Here is a 21,448-nt window from a genome sequence, read left to right on the forward strand (position 1 = left end):
GATGTCAGGATGTTATGTGTGATGTCAGGATGTAATGTGTGATGTCAGGATGTTACTTGTGATGTCAGGATGTTATGTGTGATGTCAGGATGTTATGTGTGATGTCAGGATGTAATGTGTGATGTCAGGATGTAATGTGTGATGTCAGGATGTTACTTGTGATGTCAGGATGTTATGTGTGATGTCAGGATGTTATGTGTGATGTCAGGATGTTATGTGTGATATCAGGAGGTCATGTATGATGTCAGGAGGTCATGTGTGATGTCAGGAGGTCATGTGTGATATCAGGATGTTAAGTGTGATGTCAGGATGTTATGTGTGATGTCAGGATGATATATGTGATGTCAGGATGTAATGTGTGATGTCAGGATGTAATGTGTGATGTCAGGATGTTATGAATGATGTCAGTATGTTATGTGTGATGTCAGGATGTTATGTGTGATGTCAGGATGTTATGAATGATGTCAGGATGTTATGAATGATTTCAGGATGTTATGTGTGAAGTCAGGATGTTATGTGTGATGTCAAAAGGTCATGTGTGATGTCAGGAGGTCATGTGTGATGTCAGGATGTTATGTGTGATGTCAGGAGGTCATGTGTGATGTCAGGATGTTATGTGTGATGTCAGGATGTTATGTGTGATGTCAGGATGATATGTGTGATGTCAGTATGTAATATGTGATGTCAGGATGTTATGTGTGATGTCAGGATGCTATGTGTGATGTCAGGAGGTCATGTGTGATGTCAGGATGTTATGTGTGATGTCAGGATGTTATGTGTGATGTCAGGAAGATATATGTGATGTTAGGATGTTATGTGGGATGTCAGGATGATATATGTGATGTCAGTATGTAATATGTGATGTCAGGATGTTATGTGTGATGTCAGGATGCTATGTGTGATGTCAGGAGGTCATGTGTGATGTCAGGATGTTAAGTGTGATGTCAGGAGGTCATGTGTGATGTCAGGAGGTCATGAGTAATGTCAGGATGTTATGTGTGATGTCAGGAGGTCATGTGTGATGTCAGGATGTTATGTGGGATGTCAGGATGTTATGTGTGATGTCAGGTGGTCATGTGTGATGTCAGGAGGTCATGTGTGATGTCAGGATGATATGTGTGATGTCAGGATGATATGTGTGATGTCAGGATGTCATGTGTGATGTCAGGATGTTATGTGTGATGTCAGGATGTAATGTGTGATGTCAGGATGTTATGTGTGATGTCAGGATGATATGTGTGATGTCAGGATTTCATGTGTGATGTCAGGATGATATGTGTGATGTCAGGATGTTATGTGTGATGTCAGGATGATATGTGTGATGTCAGGATGATATGTGTGATGTCAGGATGTAATGTGTGATGTCAGGATGTTACGTGTGATGTCAGGATGATATGTGTGATGTCAGGATGTTATGTGTGATGTCAGGATGATATGTGTGATGTCAGGATGTAATGTGTGATGTCAGGATGTTATGTGTGATGTCAGGATGTTATGAATGATTTCAGGATCTCATGTGTGATGTCAGGATGTAATGTGTGATGTCAGGATGTTATGTGTAATGTCAGGATGATATGTGTGATGTCAGTATGTAATGTGTGATGTCAGGATGATATGTGTGATGTCAGGATGTTATGAATGATGTCAGGATGTTATGTGTGATGTCAGGATGTAATGTGTGATGTCAGGATGTTACTTGTGATGTCAGGATGTTATGTGTGATGTCAGGATGTTATGTGTGATATCAGGAGGTCATGTGTGATGTCAGGAGGTCATGTGTGATGTCAGGAGGTCATGTGTGATGTCAGGATGTTAAGTGTGATGTCAGGATGTTATGTGTGATGTCAGGATGATATATGTGATGTCAGGATGTAATGTGTGATGTCAGGATGATATATGTGATGTCAGGATGTAATGTGTGATGTCAGGATGTAATGTGTGATGTCAGGATGTTATGAATGATGTCAGGATGTTATGAATGATGTCAGGATGTTATGAATGATTTCAGGATGTTATGTGTGATGTCAGGATGATATGTGTGAAGTCAGGATGATATGTGTGAAGTCAGGATGTTATGTATGATGTCAGGATGATATGTGTGATGTCAGAATGTTATGTGTGATGTCAGGATGTTAAGTGTGATGTCAGGATGTTATGTGTGATGTCAGGATGATATATGTGATGTCAGGATGTAATGTGTGATGTCAGGATGATATATGTGATGTCAGGATGTAATGTGTGATGTCAGGATGTAATGTGTGATGTCAGGATGTTATGAATGATGTCAGGATGTTATGAATGATGTCAGGATGTTATGAATGATTTCAGGATGTTATGTGTGATGTCAAAAGGTCTTATGTGATGTCAGGAGGTCATGTGTGATGTCAGGATGTTATGTGTGATGTCAGGAGGTCATGTGTGATGTCAGGATGTTATGTGTGATGTCAGGATGTTATGTGTGATGTCAGGATGATATATGTGATGTCAGGATGTAATGTGTGATGTCAGGATGTTCTGAATGATTTCAGGATGTTATGAATGATTTCAGGATGTTATGTGTGATGTCAGGATGTTGTGTGTGATGTCAGGATGTTATGTGTGATGTCAGGATGATATGTGTGTTGTCAGGATGATATGTGTGATGTCAGGATGTTATGTGTGATGTCAGGATGATATGTGTGATGTCAGGATGTTATGAATGATGTCAGGATGTTATGTGTGATGTCAGGATGTAATGTGTGATGTCAGGATGTTACTTGTGATGTCAGGATGTTATGTGTGATGTCAGGATGTTATGTGTGATATCAGGAGGTCATGTGTGATGTCAGGAGGTCATGTGTGATGTCAGGATGTTAAGTGCGATGTCAGGATGTTATGTGTGATGTCAGGATGTAATGTGTGATGTCAGGATGTTATGAATGATGTCAGGATGTTATGTGTGATGTCAGTATGTTATGAATGATGTCAGGATGTTATGAATGATTTCAGGATGTTATGTGTGATGTTAGGATGCTATGTGTGATGTCAAAAGGTCATGTGTGATGTCAGGAGGTCATGTGTGATGTCAGGATGTTATGTGTGATGTCAGGAGGTCATGTGTGATGTCAGGATGTTATGTGTGATGTCAGGATGTTATGTGTGATGTCAGGATGATATATGTGATGTCAGGATGTAGTGTGTGTTGTCAGGATGTTCTGAATGATTTCAGGATGTTATGAATGATTTCAGGATGTTATGTGTGATGTCAGGATGTAATGTGTGATGTCAGGATGTTATGTGTGATGTTAGGATGTTATGTGGGATGTCAGGATGTTATGTGTGATGTCAGGATGTTATGTGTGATGTCAGGAAGATATATGTGATGTCAGTATGTAATATGTGATGTCAGGATGTTATGTGTGATGTCAGGATGCTATGTGTGATGTCAGGAGGTCATGTGTGATGTCAGGATGTTATGTGTGATGTCAGGAGGTCATGTGTGATGTCAGGATGTTATGTGGGATGTCAGGATGTTATGTGTGATGTCAGGAGGTCATGTGTGATGTCAGGAGGTCATGTGTGATGTCAGGATGTTATGTGTGATGTCAGGATGATATGTGTGAAGTCAGGATGTTATGTGTGATGTCAGGATGATATGTGTGATGTCAGGATGTCATGTGTGATGTCAGGATGTAATGTGTGATGTCAGGATAATATGTGTGATGTCAGGATTTCATTTGTGATGTCAGGATGATATGTGTGATGTCAGGATGTTATGTGTGATGTCAGGATGATATGTGTGATGTCAGGATGTAATGTGTGATGCCAGGATGTTATGTGTGATGTCAGGATGTAATGTGTGATTTCAGGATCTCATGTGTGATGTCAGGATGTAATGTGTGATGTCAGGATGTTATGTGTAATGTCAGGATGATATGTGTGATGTCAGGATGTAATGTGTGATGTCAGGATGATATGTGTGATGTCAGGATGTCATGTGTGATGTCAGGATGTTATGTGTGATGTCAGGATGTTATGTGTGATGTCAGGATGATATGTGTGTTGTCAGGATCATATGTGTGATGTCAGGATGGTATGTGTGATGTCAGGATGGTATGTGTGATGTCAGAATGTTATGTGTGATGTCAGGATGTAATGTGTGATGTCAGGATGTAATGTGTGATGTCAGGATGTTATGTGTGATGTCAGGATGTTATGTGTGATGTCAGGATGTTATGTGTGATGTCAGGATGATATGTGTGTTGTCAGGATCATATGTGTGATGTCAGGATGGTATGTGTGATGTCAGGATGATATGTGTGATGTCAGAATGTTATGTGTGATGTCAGGATGTAATGTGTGATGTCAGGATGTAATGTGTGATGTCAGGATGTAATGTGTGATGTCAGGATGTTATGTGTGATGTCAGGATGTTATGTGTGATGTCAGGATGTTCTGAATGATTTCAGGCTGTTATAAATGATTTCAGGATGTTATGTGTGATGTCAGGATGTTGTGTGTGATGTCAGGAGGTCATGTGTGATGTCAGGAGGTCATGTGTGATGTCAGGATGTTATGTGTGATGTCAGGATGATATGTGTGTTGTCAGGATGATATGTGTGAAGTCAGGATGTTATGTATGATGTCAGGATGATATGTGTGATGTCAGAATGTTATGTGTGATGTCAGGATGTAATGTGTGATGTCAGGATGTTATGTGTGATGTCAGGATTTCATGTGTGATGTCAGGATGATATGTGTGATGTCAGGATGTTATGTGTGATGTCAGGATGATATGTGTGATGTCAGGATGATATGTGTGATGTCAGGATGTCATGTGTGATGTCAGGAGGTCATGTGTGATGTCAGGATGTCATGTGTGATGTCAGGATATTATGTGTGATGTCAGGATGTTATGTGTGATGTCAGGATGTGATGTGTGATGTCAGGATGATATATGTGATGTCAGTATGTAATATGTGATGTCAGGATGTTATTTGTGATGTCAGGATGCTATGTGTGATGTCAGGAGGTCATGTGTGATGTCAGGAGGTCATGAGTGATGTCAGGATGTTATGTGTGATGTCAGGAGGTCATGTGTGATGTCAGGATGTTATGTGGGATGTCAGGATGTTATGTGTGATGTCAGGAGGTCATGTGTGATGTCAGGAGGTCATGTGTGATGTCAGGATGTTATGTGTGATGTCAGGATGATATGTGTGAAGTCAGGATGTTATGTGTGATGTCAGGATGATATGTGTGATGTCAGGATGTTATGTGTGATGTCAGGATGTAATGTGTGATGTCAGGATGTTATGTGTGATGTCAAGATGATATGTGTGATGTCAGGATTTCATGTATGATGTCAGGATATGTGTGATGTCAGGATGTTATGTGTGATGTCAGGATGATATATGTGATGTCAGGATGATATGTGTGATGTCAGGATGTAATGTGTGATGTCAGGATGTTATGTGTGATGTCAGGATGTAATGTGTGATTTCAGGATCTCATGTGTGATGTCAGGATGATATGTTTGATGTCAGGATGTTATGTGTGATGTCAGGATGATATGTGTGATATCAGGATGATATGTGTGATGTCAGGATGTAATGTGTGATGTCAGGATGTTATGTGTGATGTCAGGATGATATGTGTGATGTCAGGATGATATGTGTGATGTCAGGATGATATGTGTGATGTCAGGATGATATGTGTGATGTCAGGATGTAATGTGTGATGTCAGGATCTCATGTGTGATGTCAGGATGTAATGTGTGATGTCAGGATGTTATGTGTGATGTCAGGATGTAATGTGTGATGTCAGGATCTCATGTGTGATGTCAAGATGTAATGTGTGATGTCAGGATGTTATGTGTGATGTCAGGATGATATGTGTGATGTCAGGATGTAATGTGTGATCTCAGGATGATATGTGTGATGTCAGGATGTTATGTGTGATGTCAGAATGTTATGTGTGATGTCAGGATGATATGTGTGTTGTCAGGATGATATGTGTGATGTCAGGATGTTATGTGTGATGTCAGGATGATATGTGTGATGTCAGGATGTTATGTGTGATGTCAGGATGTAATGTGTGATGTCAGGATGTTATGTGTGATGTCAGGATGATATGTGTGATGTCAGGATGTAATGTGTGATCTCAGGATGATATGTGTGATGTCAGGATGTTATGTGTGATGTCAGAATGTTATGTGTGATGTCAGGATGATATGTGTGTTGTCAGGATGATATGTGTGATGTCAGGATGTTATGTGTGATGTCAGGATGTTATGTGTGATGTCAGGATGATATGTGTGATGTCAGGATGTAATGTGTGATCTCAGGATGATATGTGTGATGTCAGGATGTTATGTGTGATGTCAGAATGTTATGTGTGATGTCAGGATGATATGTGTGTTGTCAGGATGATATGTGTGATGTCAGGATGTTATGTGTGATGTCAGGATGATATGTGTGATGTCAGGATGTTATGTGTGATGTCAGGATGTAATGTGTGATGTCAGGATGTTATGTGTGATGTCAGGATGTTATGTGTGATGTCAGGATGATATGTGCAATGTCAGGATGATATGTGTGATGTCAGGATGTTATGTGTGATGTCAGGATGCTATGTGTGATGTCAGGATGATATGTGTGATGTCGGGATGTTTTGTGTGATGTCAGGATGTTATGTGTGATTTCAGGATTTCATGTGTGATGTCAGGAGGTCATGTGTGATGTCAGGATGCTATGTGTGATGTCAGGATGATATGTGCGATGTCAGGATGATATGTGCGATGTCGAGATGTTTTGTGTGATGTCAGGAGGTCATGTGTGATGTCAGGATTTTATGTGTGATGTCAGGATGATATGTGTGATGTCAGGATGTTATGTGTGATGTCAGGATGTTATGTGTGATGTCAGGATGATATGTGTGATGTCAGGATGTTATGTGTGATGTCAGGATGTAATGTGTGATGTCAGGATGTTATGTGTGATGTCAGGATGCTATGTGTGATGTCAGGATGATATGTGTGATGTCGGGATGTTTTGTGTGATGTCAGGATGTTATGTGTGATGTCAGGATGATATGTGTGATGTCGGGATGTTTTGTGTGATGTCAGGATGTTATGTGTGATTTCAGGATTTCATGTGTGATGTCAGGAGGTCATGTGTGATGTCAGGATGCTATGTGTGATGTCAGGATGATATGTGCGATGTCAGGATGATATGTGCGATGTCGAGATGTTTTGTGTGATGTCAGGAGGTCATGTGTGATGTCAGGATGTTATGTGTGATGTCAGGATGATATGTGTGATGTCAGGATGCTATGTGTGATGTCAGGAGGTCATATGTGATGTCAGGATGCTATGTGTGATGTCGGGATGTTTTGTGTGATGTCAGGATTTCATGTGAGATGTCAGGAGGTTATGTGTGATTTCAGGATTTCATGTGTGATGTCAGAAGGTCATGTGTGATGTCAGGATGTTATGTGTGATGTCAGGATGATATGTGTGATGTCAGGATGTTATGTGTGATGTCAGGATGATATGTGTGATGTCAGGATGTTATGTGTGTTGTCAGGAGGTCATATGTGATGTCAGGATGCTATGTGTGATGTCGGGATGTTATGTGTGATTTCAGGATTTCATGTGTGATGTCAGGAGGTCATATGTGATGTCAGGATGCTATGTGTGATGTCAGGATGATATGTGCGATGTCAGGATTTCATGTGAGATGTCAGGAGGTTATGTGTGATGGGGATTTTTTTAATATTTTTAAATATGCGTCATTGCTATGCGCTGCACGGCGCAATGACGTCACTCGTCATTGCGCCGCGCCGTGCAGCACATAGCAATGACGCATGGGACTCACACCGGAGGCCTGAAGCAGCACGGACCCGACCCCGGCAACAGGTAATTATACAACCGGGGATGGGGGAGGCAACAGAGCAGCGGCGCCAGCAATGGGCGCCGCTGCCCCTTCTCTCCCCCTGTCTGTTGGCGCCGCTGCCCCGCTGGCACCGATAGTCAGGGGGACAGAACGGGCAGCGGCGCCGATAGCCAGCGGGAGAGAAGGGCCGGCAGCAGGGCTCTAGACCCCAGGAAAGGCAGGGGGAGAGAAGCGGGCAGCGACGGCCTCTCTCCCCCTGCCTTTCCTTGGGGTGTATTGGCGTATACGCATGCACACACATGAACCCTCATTTTACCAAGGAAAAAACTTTTTTTACCCAAATATCCTTGGTAAAATGAGGGTGCGTGTTATAGGCCGGTGCGTAGTATACCCCGATAAATACGGTATATCACTTATTTTACCATAAAATGTACGGCGCAACCAAACAACTATTATTTATATGGGAAAATTGAAAAGAAAACCTCAATTTAGCAAATTTTGGAAGGTTTTGTTTTGACGCTGTACACTTAAAATGACATGTTTTCTTTATTCTGTGGGTCAATACGATTAAAATGATCCCCATGTTATATGCTTTTCTATAATTGTATCGCTTAAAAATAATCTCAAACCATTTTAACAAAATTAGTATGTTTGAAATTGCCCTATTTTGATCACCTATAACTTTCTCATTTTTCCGTATATGGGGCGATATGAAGGCTCATTTTTGCGCCATGATCTCTAGTTTTTATCAGTACCACTTTGCTTAGGTTTTACTTTTTATAAAATTGTTATAAATTTTTTTGGGAATAAAATGTGACAAAAAAGCAGCAATTTTAGACTTTTTTTTTTTTTTCTTTACGTTTACGCCGTTCACCGTACGGGATAATTAACAATATATTTTAATAGTTCAGACTTTTATGCACGCGGTGATATCAAATATGTGTATAAATTTATTTATTTTTTACACTTTTTGGGGGGTAAAATGGGAAAAACTGACATTTTACTTTTTTATTGGGGGAGGGGACACATTTTTTTTACTTTTATTTTACTATTTTTTTTTTACTTTTTATTTTTTTTTATTTTTATTTTTTTACACTTTTTATGTCCCCATAGGGGACAATTCATAGCAATCATTTGATTGCTAATACTGTTCAGTGCTATGTATAGGACATAGCACTGATCAGTATTATCGGTGATCTTCTGCTCTGGTCTGCTCGATCTCAGACCAGAGCAGAAGACCCCGGGAGACGGCCGAAGCAGGAGAGGGCGATACGATCATCCATTCAAAGTACCGCACTGCCGCAGATGCCGTGATCTGTATTGATTACGGCATCTGAGGGGTTAATGGCGGACATCCGCGCGATCGCGGATGTCCGCCATTACCGGCGGGTCCCTGGCTGCTGATAGCAGCCAGGACCTGCCGCGCATGACGAATGCACCCCAGCCCGGTGCTCGCGGTCATGGCAGCGTGTAATTGTACGTCTTCGTGCGTTAAGTACCCCGTCACCATGACGTCCATTTACGTCCATTGTCGTTAAGGGGTTAATATGACTGGATACTGGAGTGAAGGGATTCCACTGTGTATTGGATATGAAGAAGACACAATGGCCTTGATTTACTATTGCAAACCCGACATGTTTTGTCAGGCTGTGCGCCAGAATTGAAAAAAAAACCCTGACTCCATTTTACTGAGAAAACCCCGAAAAGGGGCGTGGCTGCCAAAAAGGGGCGTGTTCCTGTCATTAAAAAAAATAAAAATAAAACAACAACATATTTACTCAACATATTTTACCACAGAAAATGTGGTCGATTTGAACTGAGGAAAACCCTACAGATCAGAGCGTGTGTAAAAAAAAAAAGGAAAATGTAGCGAAACCTTAATAAATACCGTGGAAAAAAGTTGTAAGGAATTAAAAACCACAAAGAAACCTACACAACACTCTTAGTAAATCAGGTCCTATATATGTAATATATATCACAAGTGGAAAAATCACTTTCCTCAACATGGTCAACAAACTCCTCTGCTGAAATACTCTGTGCATCTGGGAATCCTGCTCCATTCATGATCTTAAAGGGGACCTCTCATCAAATAAACTTTTGATATATTTTAGATTAATGAATGTTGAATAACTTTCCAATAGCATGTTAATGAAAAATATGCTTCTTTCTATTGTATTTTTCCCGATCAGTCCTGTCAGCAAGCATTTCTGACTCATGCTGGAGTCCTAAACACTCAGAGCTGCCAGCCTGCTTTGTTCACAGCCAAACAGGCTGTGAACAAAGCAGGCTGGCAGCTCTGAGTGTTCTCCTTTGTGAACAAAGCAGACTGGCAGCTCGTAGTGTTTAGGACTCCAGCATGAGTCTGAAATGCTTGCTGCCAGGACTGGTAGGGAGACCCCTAGTGGTCATTTCTTCAAAGTGGAAAATGAAATAGAAAGAAGCAGATTTTTTAATAACATGCAAAGTTGTAAAGTTATTCTGCATACATTAATCTATAATATATCAAAAGTTTTTTTGATGAGAGGTACCCTTTAATTTAACCCCTTAACCCCTTAAGGACTCAGGGTTTTTCCGTTTTTGCACTTTCGTTTTTTCCTCCTTACCTTTTAAAAATCATAACCCTTTCAATTTTCCACCTAAAAATCCATATTATGGCTTATTTTTTGCATCGCCAATTCTACTTTGCAGTGACATTAGTCATTTTACCCAAAAATCCACGGCGAAACGGAAAAAATAATAATTGTGCGACAAAATCGGAAAAAAAAACGCAGTTTTGTAACTTTTGGGGGCTTCCGTTTCTACGCAGTGCATATTTCGGTAAAAATTACGCCTTATAATTATTCTGTAGGTCCATACAGTTAAAATGATACCCTACTTATATAGGTTTGATTTTGTCGCACTTCTGGAAAAAATCATAACTACATGCAGGAAAATTTATACGTTTAAAAATGTCATCTTCTGACCCCTATAACTTTTTTATTTTTCCACATACGGGGCGGTATGAGGACTCATTTTTTGCGCCGTGATCTGAAGTTTTTATCGGACTTTTGTTTTGATCGGACTTTTTCATCACTTTTTATTCATTTTTTTAATGGTATAAAAAGTGACCAAAATACGCTTTTTTGGACTTTGGAATTTTTTTGCGCGTACGCCATTGACCATGCAGTTTAATTAATTATATATTTTTATAGTTCGGACATTTACGCACGCGGCGATACCACATATGTTTATTTTTTTTTTACACTGTTTTTTTTTTTTATGGGAAAAGGGGGGTGATTCAAACTTTTATTAGGGAAGGGGTTAAATTACCTTTATTAACACTTTTTTTAAACATTTTTTTTGCAGTGTTATAGGTACCATAGGGACCTATAACACTGCACACACTGATCTCCTATGCTGATCACAGGCGTGTATTAACACGCCTGTGATCAGTGTTATCGGCGCTTGACTGCTCCTGTCTGGATCTCAGGCACGGAGCAGTCATTCGTCGATCGGACACCGAGGAGGCAGGTAAGGGCCCTCCCGGTGTCCGATCAGCTGTTCGGGACGCCGCGATTTCACCGCGGCGGTCCCGAACAGCCCGACTGAGCAGCCGGGTCACTTTCAGTTTCACTTTAGAAGCGGCGGTCAGCTTTGACCGCCGCTTCTAAAGGGTTAATACCGCACATCGCCGCGATCGGCGATGTGTGGTATTAGCCGCGGGTCCCGACCGTTGATGAGCGCCGGGACCGACGCGATATGATGGGGGATCGCGGCGCGATCCCGCTTCATTTCGCGGGAGCCGGCGCAGGACGTAAATATACGTCCTGCGTCGTTAAGGGGTTAAGAACCAAGGACGTACCGTTACATCCTTGGTCCTGCTCTCCTGATATAACGCGGAGTTACACGGTAACTCCGCATCATATCACGGCGGGCCCGGCGTCATAGTGAAGCCGGGACCAGTCGCTAATAGCATGCAGCGCCGATCGCGGCGCCGCACGCTATTAACCCTTTAGCCGCGCACTCAGAGCTGAGCCGCGCGTCTAAAACTGAAAGTGAAAGCTGCCGGTTAACTCAGTGGGCTGTTCGGGATAGCCGCGGCAAAATCGCGGCATCCTGAACAGCTGACAGGACAGCGGGAGGGTCCCTACCTGCCTCCTCACTGTCCGATCGCCGAATGACTGCTCAGTGCCTGAGATCCAGGCATGAGCAGTCATGCGGCAGAATCGTTGATCACTGGTTTCCTATGAGAAACCAGTGATCAACATAGAAGATCAGTGTGTGCAGTGTTATAGGTCCCTATGGGATAATAATGATCAGTATAAGAGATCAGTGTGTGCAGTGTTATAGGTCCCTATGGGATAACAATGATCAGTGTGTGCAGTGTTATAGGTCCCTATGGGATAACAATGATCAGTGTGTGCAGTGTTATAGGTCCCTATGGGATAACAATGATCAGTATAAGAGATCAGTGTGTGCAGTGTTATAGGTCCCTATGGGATAACAATGATCAGTGTGTGCAGTGTTATAGGTCCCTATGGGATAACAATGATCAGTATAAGAGATCAGTGTGTGCAGTGTTATAGGTCCCTATGGGATAACAATGATCAGTATAAGAGATCAGTGTGTGCAGTGTTATAGGTCCCTATGGGAGCTATGACACTGCAAAAAAAAAGTGAAAAAAAAAGTGAATAAAGATCATTTAACTCCTCCCCTATTAAAAGTTTGAATCACCCCCCTTTTCCAATAAATAAAAAAAAAAAACACAGTGTAAATAAAAATAAAATAAACATATGTGGTATCACCGCGTACGGAAATGTCCGAATTATAAAAATATATCATTAATTAAACCGCTCGGTCAATGGCGTGCGCGCAAAAAAATTCAAAAGTCCAAAATAGTGCATTTTTGGTCACTTTTTATATCATTTAAAAATGAATAAAAAGCGATCAATAAGTCCTATCAATGCAAAAATGGTACAGTTAAAAACTTCAGATCACGGCGCAAAAAATTTGCCCTCATACCGCCCCATACACGGAAAAATAAAAAAGTTATAGGGGTCAGAAGATGACAATTTTAAACGTATTAATTTTCCTGCATGTAGTTATGATTTTTTCCAGAAGTCCGACAAAATCAAACCTATATAAGTAGGAGATCATTTTAACCGTATGGACCTACAGAATAATGATAAGGTGACATTTTTACCTAAAAATGTACTACGTAGAAACGGAAGCCCCCAAAAGTTACAAAACTGCGTTTTTTTTTCCAATTTTGTCGCACAATGATTTTTTTTTCTGTTTCACCGTCGATTTTTGGGCAAAATGACTGACGTCATTACAAAGTAGAATTGGTGGCGCAAAAAATAAGCAATCATATGAATTTTTAGGTGCAAAATTGAAAGAGTTATGATTTTTTAAAGGCAAGGAGCAAAAAACGAAAATGCAAAAACGGAAAAAACCCCCGGTCCTTAAGGGGTTAACTCCAGTGTGGACCTTCAGTCATTACCTGCATACGCCTGTCGTTTCTGGGAAGGGCGGCGATAGGCCGAAGCTATACCTCAGTAATACCACCCCTCACCCTGGCGTCACGAGTGGCAGGGTTAATATTAACCCCTCATATACCGATACCATACCACCACCACCACCATACACCCCCCAAGGGCTACCATATATGTCCTACTGGCAAGCAGCAGCCCAGCTGTGGCCCTGGGCTCTGAAGTGAATTAGATCTAGCTATGCGCCATGGAGAGGACTCTCAGGGGCCCTATAACAGCAGTGAGAGTGTTAAGATCTCCTTGTCACCCATCTGAAGGGTTAATCTAACAAAACCAGGCAGATTTGTAAAAATGATATTGAATCGACGGGTACATTAACATGATAATCATAAAACTGCAATGTCATTGTATAACCAGCAGGTGTCGGTGTTTTCACTTCCGAAGACTGATGTGTAATTAACCCCATAATAACCAGTCATAACTGCTAAAATACATAATGATTATACATTAGCAGATCATGGTCTTTGGCAGCATTCGAGGTGTGGGATGTGCTGAGCGGGGGAGCAGACATACATTACTACTTCTCATCTGAGTGTATTGCTATACACGGATTATAAAGGGTTACAGAGTCACTTCCTGGGGGGTTACCTGGGGCGTTCATCTGCTCCGGTTATCACTCGCGTCCGTAGTCTGGAGATGATGGGACTCCTCATCCGCTGCCTGTGCCTGATACTCTGGGGGTTACATTGTAAGGAGTTCTGTGTGTTTGTCAATATTTTGTCTGATTGTAAGAGGAGATTTTACAATATGTTGCATATAAATATGTAACGGTAAAGCAGAGCTGAGTGTGTGCCATAGGAAATGTCAGTGAATTCAGTAGGTTAACCTACAATCCTATGGAGAACTCCTAAAAAAAACCATTGTGATATCATAGAAAATGGTGCCAAATTACAAACTCAGCTCTGCTAAGGCTAATATTACAAACTCAGCTCTCCTAAGGCTAAAATTACAAACTCAGCTCTGCTAAGGCTAAAATGACAAACTCAGCTCTGCTAAGGCTAATATTACAAACTCAGCTCTGCTAAGGCTAAAATTACAAACTCAGCTCTGCTAAGGCTAAAATTACAAACTCAGCTCTGCTAAGGCTAAAATTACAAACTCAGCTCTGCTAAGGCTATCATTACAAACTCAGCTCTGCTAAGGCTAACATTACAAACTCAGCTCTGCTAAGGCTAAAATTACAAACTCAGCTCTGCTAAGGCTAAAATTACAAACTCAGCTCTGCTAAGGCTAAAATTACAAACTCAGCTCTGCTAAGGCTAAAATTACAAACTCAGCTCTGCTACTGTCTACTATGGTAGGAAATTGTCAGAAGATGATTGCTTCTACAGAATAGTGGTCTCTAACCTGTGGACCTCTACATGTAGCAAAACTACAACTCTCAGCATGCCCGGACAGCCATCGGCTGTCCGGGCATGCTGGGAGTTGTAGTTTTGCAAAAGCTGAAGGTTCGCAGTTTGAAGACCACTGCTATATAATCTTAAGGCTGAATGGTATATTGTATCCCTATTTCTCTCTCTCTCTATATATACATATATATATATATATATATATATATATATATATATATATATATATATGTGTGTGTGTGTATCCGTAAAGTAGTGCTAAATGTGCACTCTGCTTAAAGGGGTACTCCGGTGGCAAACTTTTTTTCTTAATCAACTTGTGCCAGAAAGTTAAACAGATTTGTAAATTACTTCTATTAAAAAAAATCTTAATCCTTCCAGTACTTATTAGCTGCTGAATACTACAAAGGAAATTCTTTTTTTTTTGGGAACACAGAGCTCTCTGCTGACACCTCTGTCCATTTAAAGTACTGTCCAGAGTAGGAGAAAAATCCTTGTAGCAAACATATGCTGCTCTGGACAGTTCCTTAAATGGACAGAGGTGTCAGCAGAGAGCACTGTACTCAATGATGTCAGCAGAGAGCTCTGTGTCCCAAAAAGAAAATTATTTCCTCTGTAGTATTCAGCAGCTAATAAGTACTGGAAGGATTGAGATTTTTTTTAATAGAAGTTATTTACAAATCTGTTTAACTTTCTGGCACCAGTTGATAAAAAAAAAGTTTTCCCCTGGAGTACCCCTTTAACATCAGTCAATTCAGTTGCTCATGTTTCCCAATCACTGTGCCTTCTGCTATTGCAAAACTACAACTCCCATCATGCCTTTGACTGTCAGGGCATGCTAGGAGTTATAGTTTTGAAACAGCTGGAGGCACATCGGTTGGGAAACAGTGCAGTAGGTTAACCTGCAAACCCCTGTAGAGCTCATTATAATATCACAGGGACTTGTGCCAAATGACAAACTCGGCTCTACTACTTCATTCATCAGACTTGGTAGTTCACCCTCTGCAGATGTATATTTGACATATTTTATTCGTCGCTCTCTTTGGTATTGATAATGGGTGTTAATCCCTCTCTATATTTATGCAGAACTAACTAGTGTAGCAGAGCTAAGTTTGTCATGTCAGTTGAGTTGATAAGTGTCCATGTTGATAAGTGTCCATGTTATGGTAATGGAAGAGGTTTACCTGTAGCCCCTTGGTAACATTTACAATGAGGGCATCACCTTGAGCTGTGCAGAATGACCACATCAGCTCTGCTACATCTGACAAATGTAGGGACGGTTTCAGTTGTTTTTGGTGTCCATTGTGGGTTATTGAAGATGAAGATCAGAAGGGCAGCAGCGGACTCCGAAAAATGACGCCTGATCTCTTCCTCCTCAGCCGGCCGGTCGGCAGATGTGGTCCAGACGCCTCCATTATTGGTGGCTAAGATTGGGCAGAACGTCTCCCTGAACTGCTCCCATGATGAGTCCAGCCATATCACAAAGTACTGGTACCGGAAGAAGTACGGAACCATTGGTATTATTGGGTATTCGTATAATGCAGGAGAACCGGATATGGAGAAGGAGTTTCCCAAGGAGAAGATGCAGATGGTCCCTGATTCTCCTCAGAAGACCACCCTGCGCATCTACCACCTGTCCGTCCAGGACGGCGCCATCTATTACTGCGCCAGCAGCATCCACAGCGAGGAAAGAGGACGGCGAGACTGTGCAGAACCAGAGCAATGAGGAGTCTCCTACTATACCGCACACAGCACACATCTCTTTATAACTGATGGAGCAGAGCCGAGCTTGTCATCTGGCACAACTCTCCTGGAGAACTAAACATTATAGTCTGTAGTATTATATGGGATTGTGGGACTACAGATTCCAGCATGTCATGTGATAGATAAATAGATAGATATGAGATAGATAGATAGATAGATATGAGATAGATATGAGATAGATAGATAGATAGATATGAGATAGATGTGAGATAGATAGATATGAGATAGATAGATATGAGATAGATAGACAGATAGATAGATATGAGATAGATAGATATGAGATAGATAGATATGAGATAGATAGATAGATAGATATGAGATAGATAGACAGATATGAGATAGATATGAGATAGAGAGATAGATAGATATGAGATAGATGTGAGATAGATAGATAGATATGAGATAGATAGATATGAGATAGATAGATAGATAGATAGATAGATATGAGATATATAGATATAAGATAGATAGACAGATAGATATGATAGATAGATAGATATGAGATAGATAGATAGATAGATATGAGATAGATAGATATGAGATAGATATGAGATAGATAGATATGAGATAGATAGATATGAGATAGATAGATAGATAGATAGATAGATAGATAGATAGATAATAGAGCTGTTTTTATCTATTCTTGGTGTCCTCAGGGTGTTTGGCTGTAGATGTGATCCAGACCCCTCAGCTGATCCTGACATCTCGGGGGTATAAGGTGTCGCTGTTCTGCGCTCATGATCCCAGTCACAATTACAAGTTTTGGTACCGGCAGCCGGGAGGACGAGCTCTGCAGCTTCTGGGATACGGATATAAGACAGACCCGGCCACCATGGAGATAAAAGAGCAGAGAATATCTATGAGTCCTGACGGTGCTCAGAGGAATATACTAAATATCTCTGAGGTCTCTGCTGCAGACAGCGCCGTGTATTACTGTGCGAGCAGCATCCACAGCGACACAGGGGGAGGGCGAGAGTGTGCAGAACCGAGCGATGGGGGTCTGCTACTATATACTACACAGGGGGGGGGGGGGGGAAGAGTGTGCAGAACCGAGCGATGGGGGTCTGCTACTATATACTACACAGGGGGGGGGGGGGGGAAGAGTGTGCAGAACCGAACGATGGGGGTCTGCTACTATATACTACACAGGGGGAGGGCGAGAGTGTGCAGAACCGAGCGATGGGGGTCTGCTACTATATACTACACAAGGGGGGGGGGAGAGAGTGTGCAGAACCGAACGATGGGGGTCTGCTACTATATACTACACAGAGGGAGGGCGAGAGTGTGCAGAACCGAAAGATGGGGGTCTGCTACTATATGCTACACAGGGGGAGGGAGAGAGTGTGCAGAACCGAACGATGGGGGTCTGCTACTATATACTACACAGGGGGAGGGCGAGAGTGTGCAGAACCGAAAGATGGGGGTCTGCTACTATATACTACACAGGGGGAGGGCGAGAGTGTGCAGAACCGAAAGATGGGGGTCTGCTACTATATGCTACACAGGGGGAGGTAGAGAGTGTGCAGAACCGAACGATGGGGGTCTGCTACTATATACGACACAGGGGGAGGGCGAGAGTGTGCAGAACCGAAAGATGATGGTCTGCTACTATATGCTACACAGGGGGAGGGAGAGAGTGTGCAGAACCGAACGATGGGGGTCTGCTACTATATACTACACAGGGGAGGGCGAGAATGTGCAGAACCGAGCGATGGGGGTCTGCTACTATATACTACACAGGGGAGGGCGAGAATGTGCAGAACCGAGCGATGGGGGTCTGCTACTATATACTACACAGGGGGAGGGTGAGAGTGTGCAGAACCGAATGATGGGGGTCTGCTACTATATACTACACAGGGGGAGGGCGGGAGTGTGCAGAACCGAATGATGGGGGTCTGCTACTATATACTACACAGGGGGAGGGGGAGACTGTGCAGAACCGAATGATGGGGGGCTGCTACTATATACTACACAGGGGGAGGGCGAGAGTGTGCAGAACTGAGCGATGGGGGTCTGCTACTATATACTACACAGGGGGAGGGCGAGAGTGTGCAGAACCGAGCGATGGGAGTCTGCTACTATATACTACACAGTGGGAGCGCGAGAGTGTGCAGAACCGAGCGATGGGGGTCTGCTACTATATACTACACAGGGGGAAGGCGAGAGTGTGCAGAACCGAGCAATGGGGGTCTGCTACTATATACTACACAGGGGGAGGGCGAGAGAGTGCAGAACCAAACGATGGGGGTCTGCTACTATATACTACAGAGGGGGAGGGCGAGAGTGTGCAGAACCGAACGATGGGGGGCTGCTACTATATACTACACAGGGGGAGGGCGAGAGTATGCAGAACCGAGCGATGGGGGTCTGCTACTATATACTACACAGGGGGAGGGCGAGAGTGTGCAGAACCGAAAGATGGGGGTCTCCTACTATATACTACACAGGGGGAGGGCGAGAGTGTGCAGAACCGAGCGATGGGGGTCTGCTACTATATACTACACAGGGGAGGGCGAGAGTGTGCAGAACCGAGCGATGGGGGTCTGCTACTATATACTACACAGGAGGAGGGCGAGAGTGTGCAGAACCGAGCGATGGGGGTCTGCTACTATATACTACACAGGGGAGGGCGAGAGTGTGCAGAACCGAGCGATGGGGGTCTGCTACTATATACTACACAAGGGGGGGGGAAGAGTGTGCAGAACCGAACGATGGGGGTCTGCTACTATATACTACACAGGGGGAGGGCGAGAGTGTGCAGAACCGAGTGATGGGGGTCTGCTACTATATACTACACAAAGGGGGGGGGGAAGAGTGTGCAGAACCGAACGATGGGGGTCTGCTACTATATACTACACAGGGGGAGGGTGAGAGTGTGCAGAACCGAGCGATGGGGGTCTGCTACTATATACTAGACAAGGGGGGGGGGAGAGAGTGTGCAGAACCGAACGATGGGGGTCTGCTACTATATACTACACAGGGGGAGGGCGAGAGTGTGCAGAACCGAAAGATGGGGGTCTGCTACTATATGCTACACAGGGGGAGGTAGAGAGTGTGCAGAACCGAACGATGGGGGTCTGCTACTATATACTACACAGGGGGAGGGCGAGAGTGTGCAGAACCGAAAGATGGGGGTCTGCTACTATATGCTACACAGGGGGAGGGAGAGAGTGTGCAGAACCGAACGATGGGGGTCTGCTACTATATACTACACAGGGGGAGGGCGAGAGTGTGCAGAACCGAAAGATGGGGGTCTGCTACTATATACTACACAGGGGGAGGGCGAGAGTGTGCAGAACCGAAAGATGGGGGTCTGCTACTATATGCTACACAGGGGGAGGTAGAGAGTGTGCAGAACCGAACGATGGGGGTCTGCTACTATATACGACACAGGGGGAGGGCGAGAGTGTGCAGAACCGAAAGATGGGGGTCTGCTACTATATGCTACACAGGGGGAGGGAGAGAGTGTGCAGAACCGAACGATGGGGGTCTGCTACTATATACTACACAGGGGAGGGCGAGAATGTGCAGAACCGAGCGATGGGGGTCTGCTACTATATACTACACAGGGGAGGGCGAGAATGTGCAGAACCGAGCGATGGGGGTCTGCTACTATATACTACACAGGGGGAGGGTGAGAGTGTGCAGAACCGAATGATGGGGGTCTGCTACTATATACTACACAGGGGGAGGGCGGGAGTGTGCAGAACCGAATGATGGGGGTCTGCTACTATATACTACACAGGGGGAGGGGGAGACTGTGCAGAACCGAACGATGGGGGGCTGCTACTATATACTACACAGGGGGAGGGCGAGAGTGTGCAGAACTGAGCGATGGGGGTCTGCTACTATATACTACACAGGGGGAGGGCGAGAGTGTGCAGAACCGAGCGATGGGAGTCTGCTACTATATACTACACAGGGGGAGCGCGAGAGTGTGCAGAACCGAGCGATGGGGGTCTGCTACTATATACTACACAGGGGGAAGGCGAGAGTGTGCAGAACCGAGCAATGGGGGTCTGCTACTATATACTACACAGGGGGAGGGCGAGAGAGTGCAGAACCAAACGATGGGGGTCTGCTACTATATACTACAGAGGGGGAGGGCGAGAGTGTGCAGAACCGAACGATGGGGGGCTGCTACTATATACTACACAGGGGGAGGGCGAGAGTATGCAGAACCGAGCGATGGGGGTCTGCTACTATATACTACACAGGGGGAGGGCGAGAGTGTGCAGAACCAAGCGATGGGGGTCTCCTACTATATACTACACAGGGGGAGGGCGAGAGTGTGCAGAACCGAGCGATGGGGGTCTGCTACTATATACTACACAGGGGAGGGCGAGAGTGTGCAGAACCGAGCGATGGGGGTCTGCTACTATATACTACACAGGAGGAGGGCGAGAGTGTGCAGAACCGAGCGATGGGGGTCTGCTACTATATACTACACAGGAGAGGGCGAGAGTGTGCAGAACCGAGCGATGGGGGTCTGCTACTATATACTACACAAGGGGGGGGGAAGAGTGTGCAGAACCGAACGATGGGGGTCTGCTACTATATACTAAACAGGGGGAGGGCGAGAGTGTGCAGAACCGAGTGATGGGGGTCTGCTACTATATACTACACAAGGGGGGGGGGAAGAGTGTGCAGAACCGAACGATGGGGGTCTGCTACTATATACTACACAGGGGGAGGGTGAGAGTGTGCAGAACCGAGCGATGGGGGTCTGCTACTATATACTAGACAAGGGGGGGGGAGAGAGTGTGCAGAACCGAACGATGGGGGTCTGCTACTATATACTACACAGGGGGAGGGCGAGAGTGTGCAGAACCGAAAGATGGGGGTCTGCTACTATATGCTACACAGGGGGAGGTAGAGAGTGTGCAGAACCGAACGATGGGGGTCTGCTACTATATACTACACAGGGGGA

At 43.8% G+C, this 21,448-nt stretch overlaps 1 gene segment (V, D, J or C); it reads left to right on the top strand.

The window, feature by feature from the left end:
• The first annotated feature begins 14,041 nt into the window (after positions 1-14,041).
• LOC130283093 (T cell receptor beta variable 12-5-like) lies at positions 14,042-16,480 on the top strand. The segment is given in 2 exon segments: positions 14,042-14,093; positions 16,134-16,480. Coding segments are annotated over 2 exon segments (399 nt in total).
• Positions 16,481-21,448: the final 4,968 nt, after the last annotated feature.

The sequence above is a fragment of the Hyla sarda genome, chromosome 7 (assembly GCF_029499605.1).
Source record: "Hyla sarda isolate aHylSar1 chromosome 7, aHylSar1.hap1, whole genome shotgun sequence".
In the NCBI taxonomy this organism is placed as follows: domain Eukaryota; kingdom Metazoa; phylum Chordata; class Amphibia; order Anura; family Hylidae; genus Hyla; species Hyla sarda.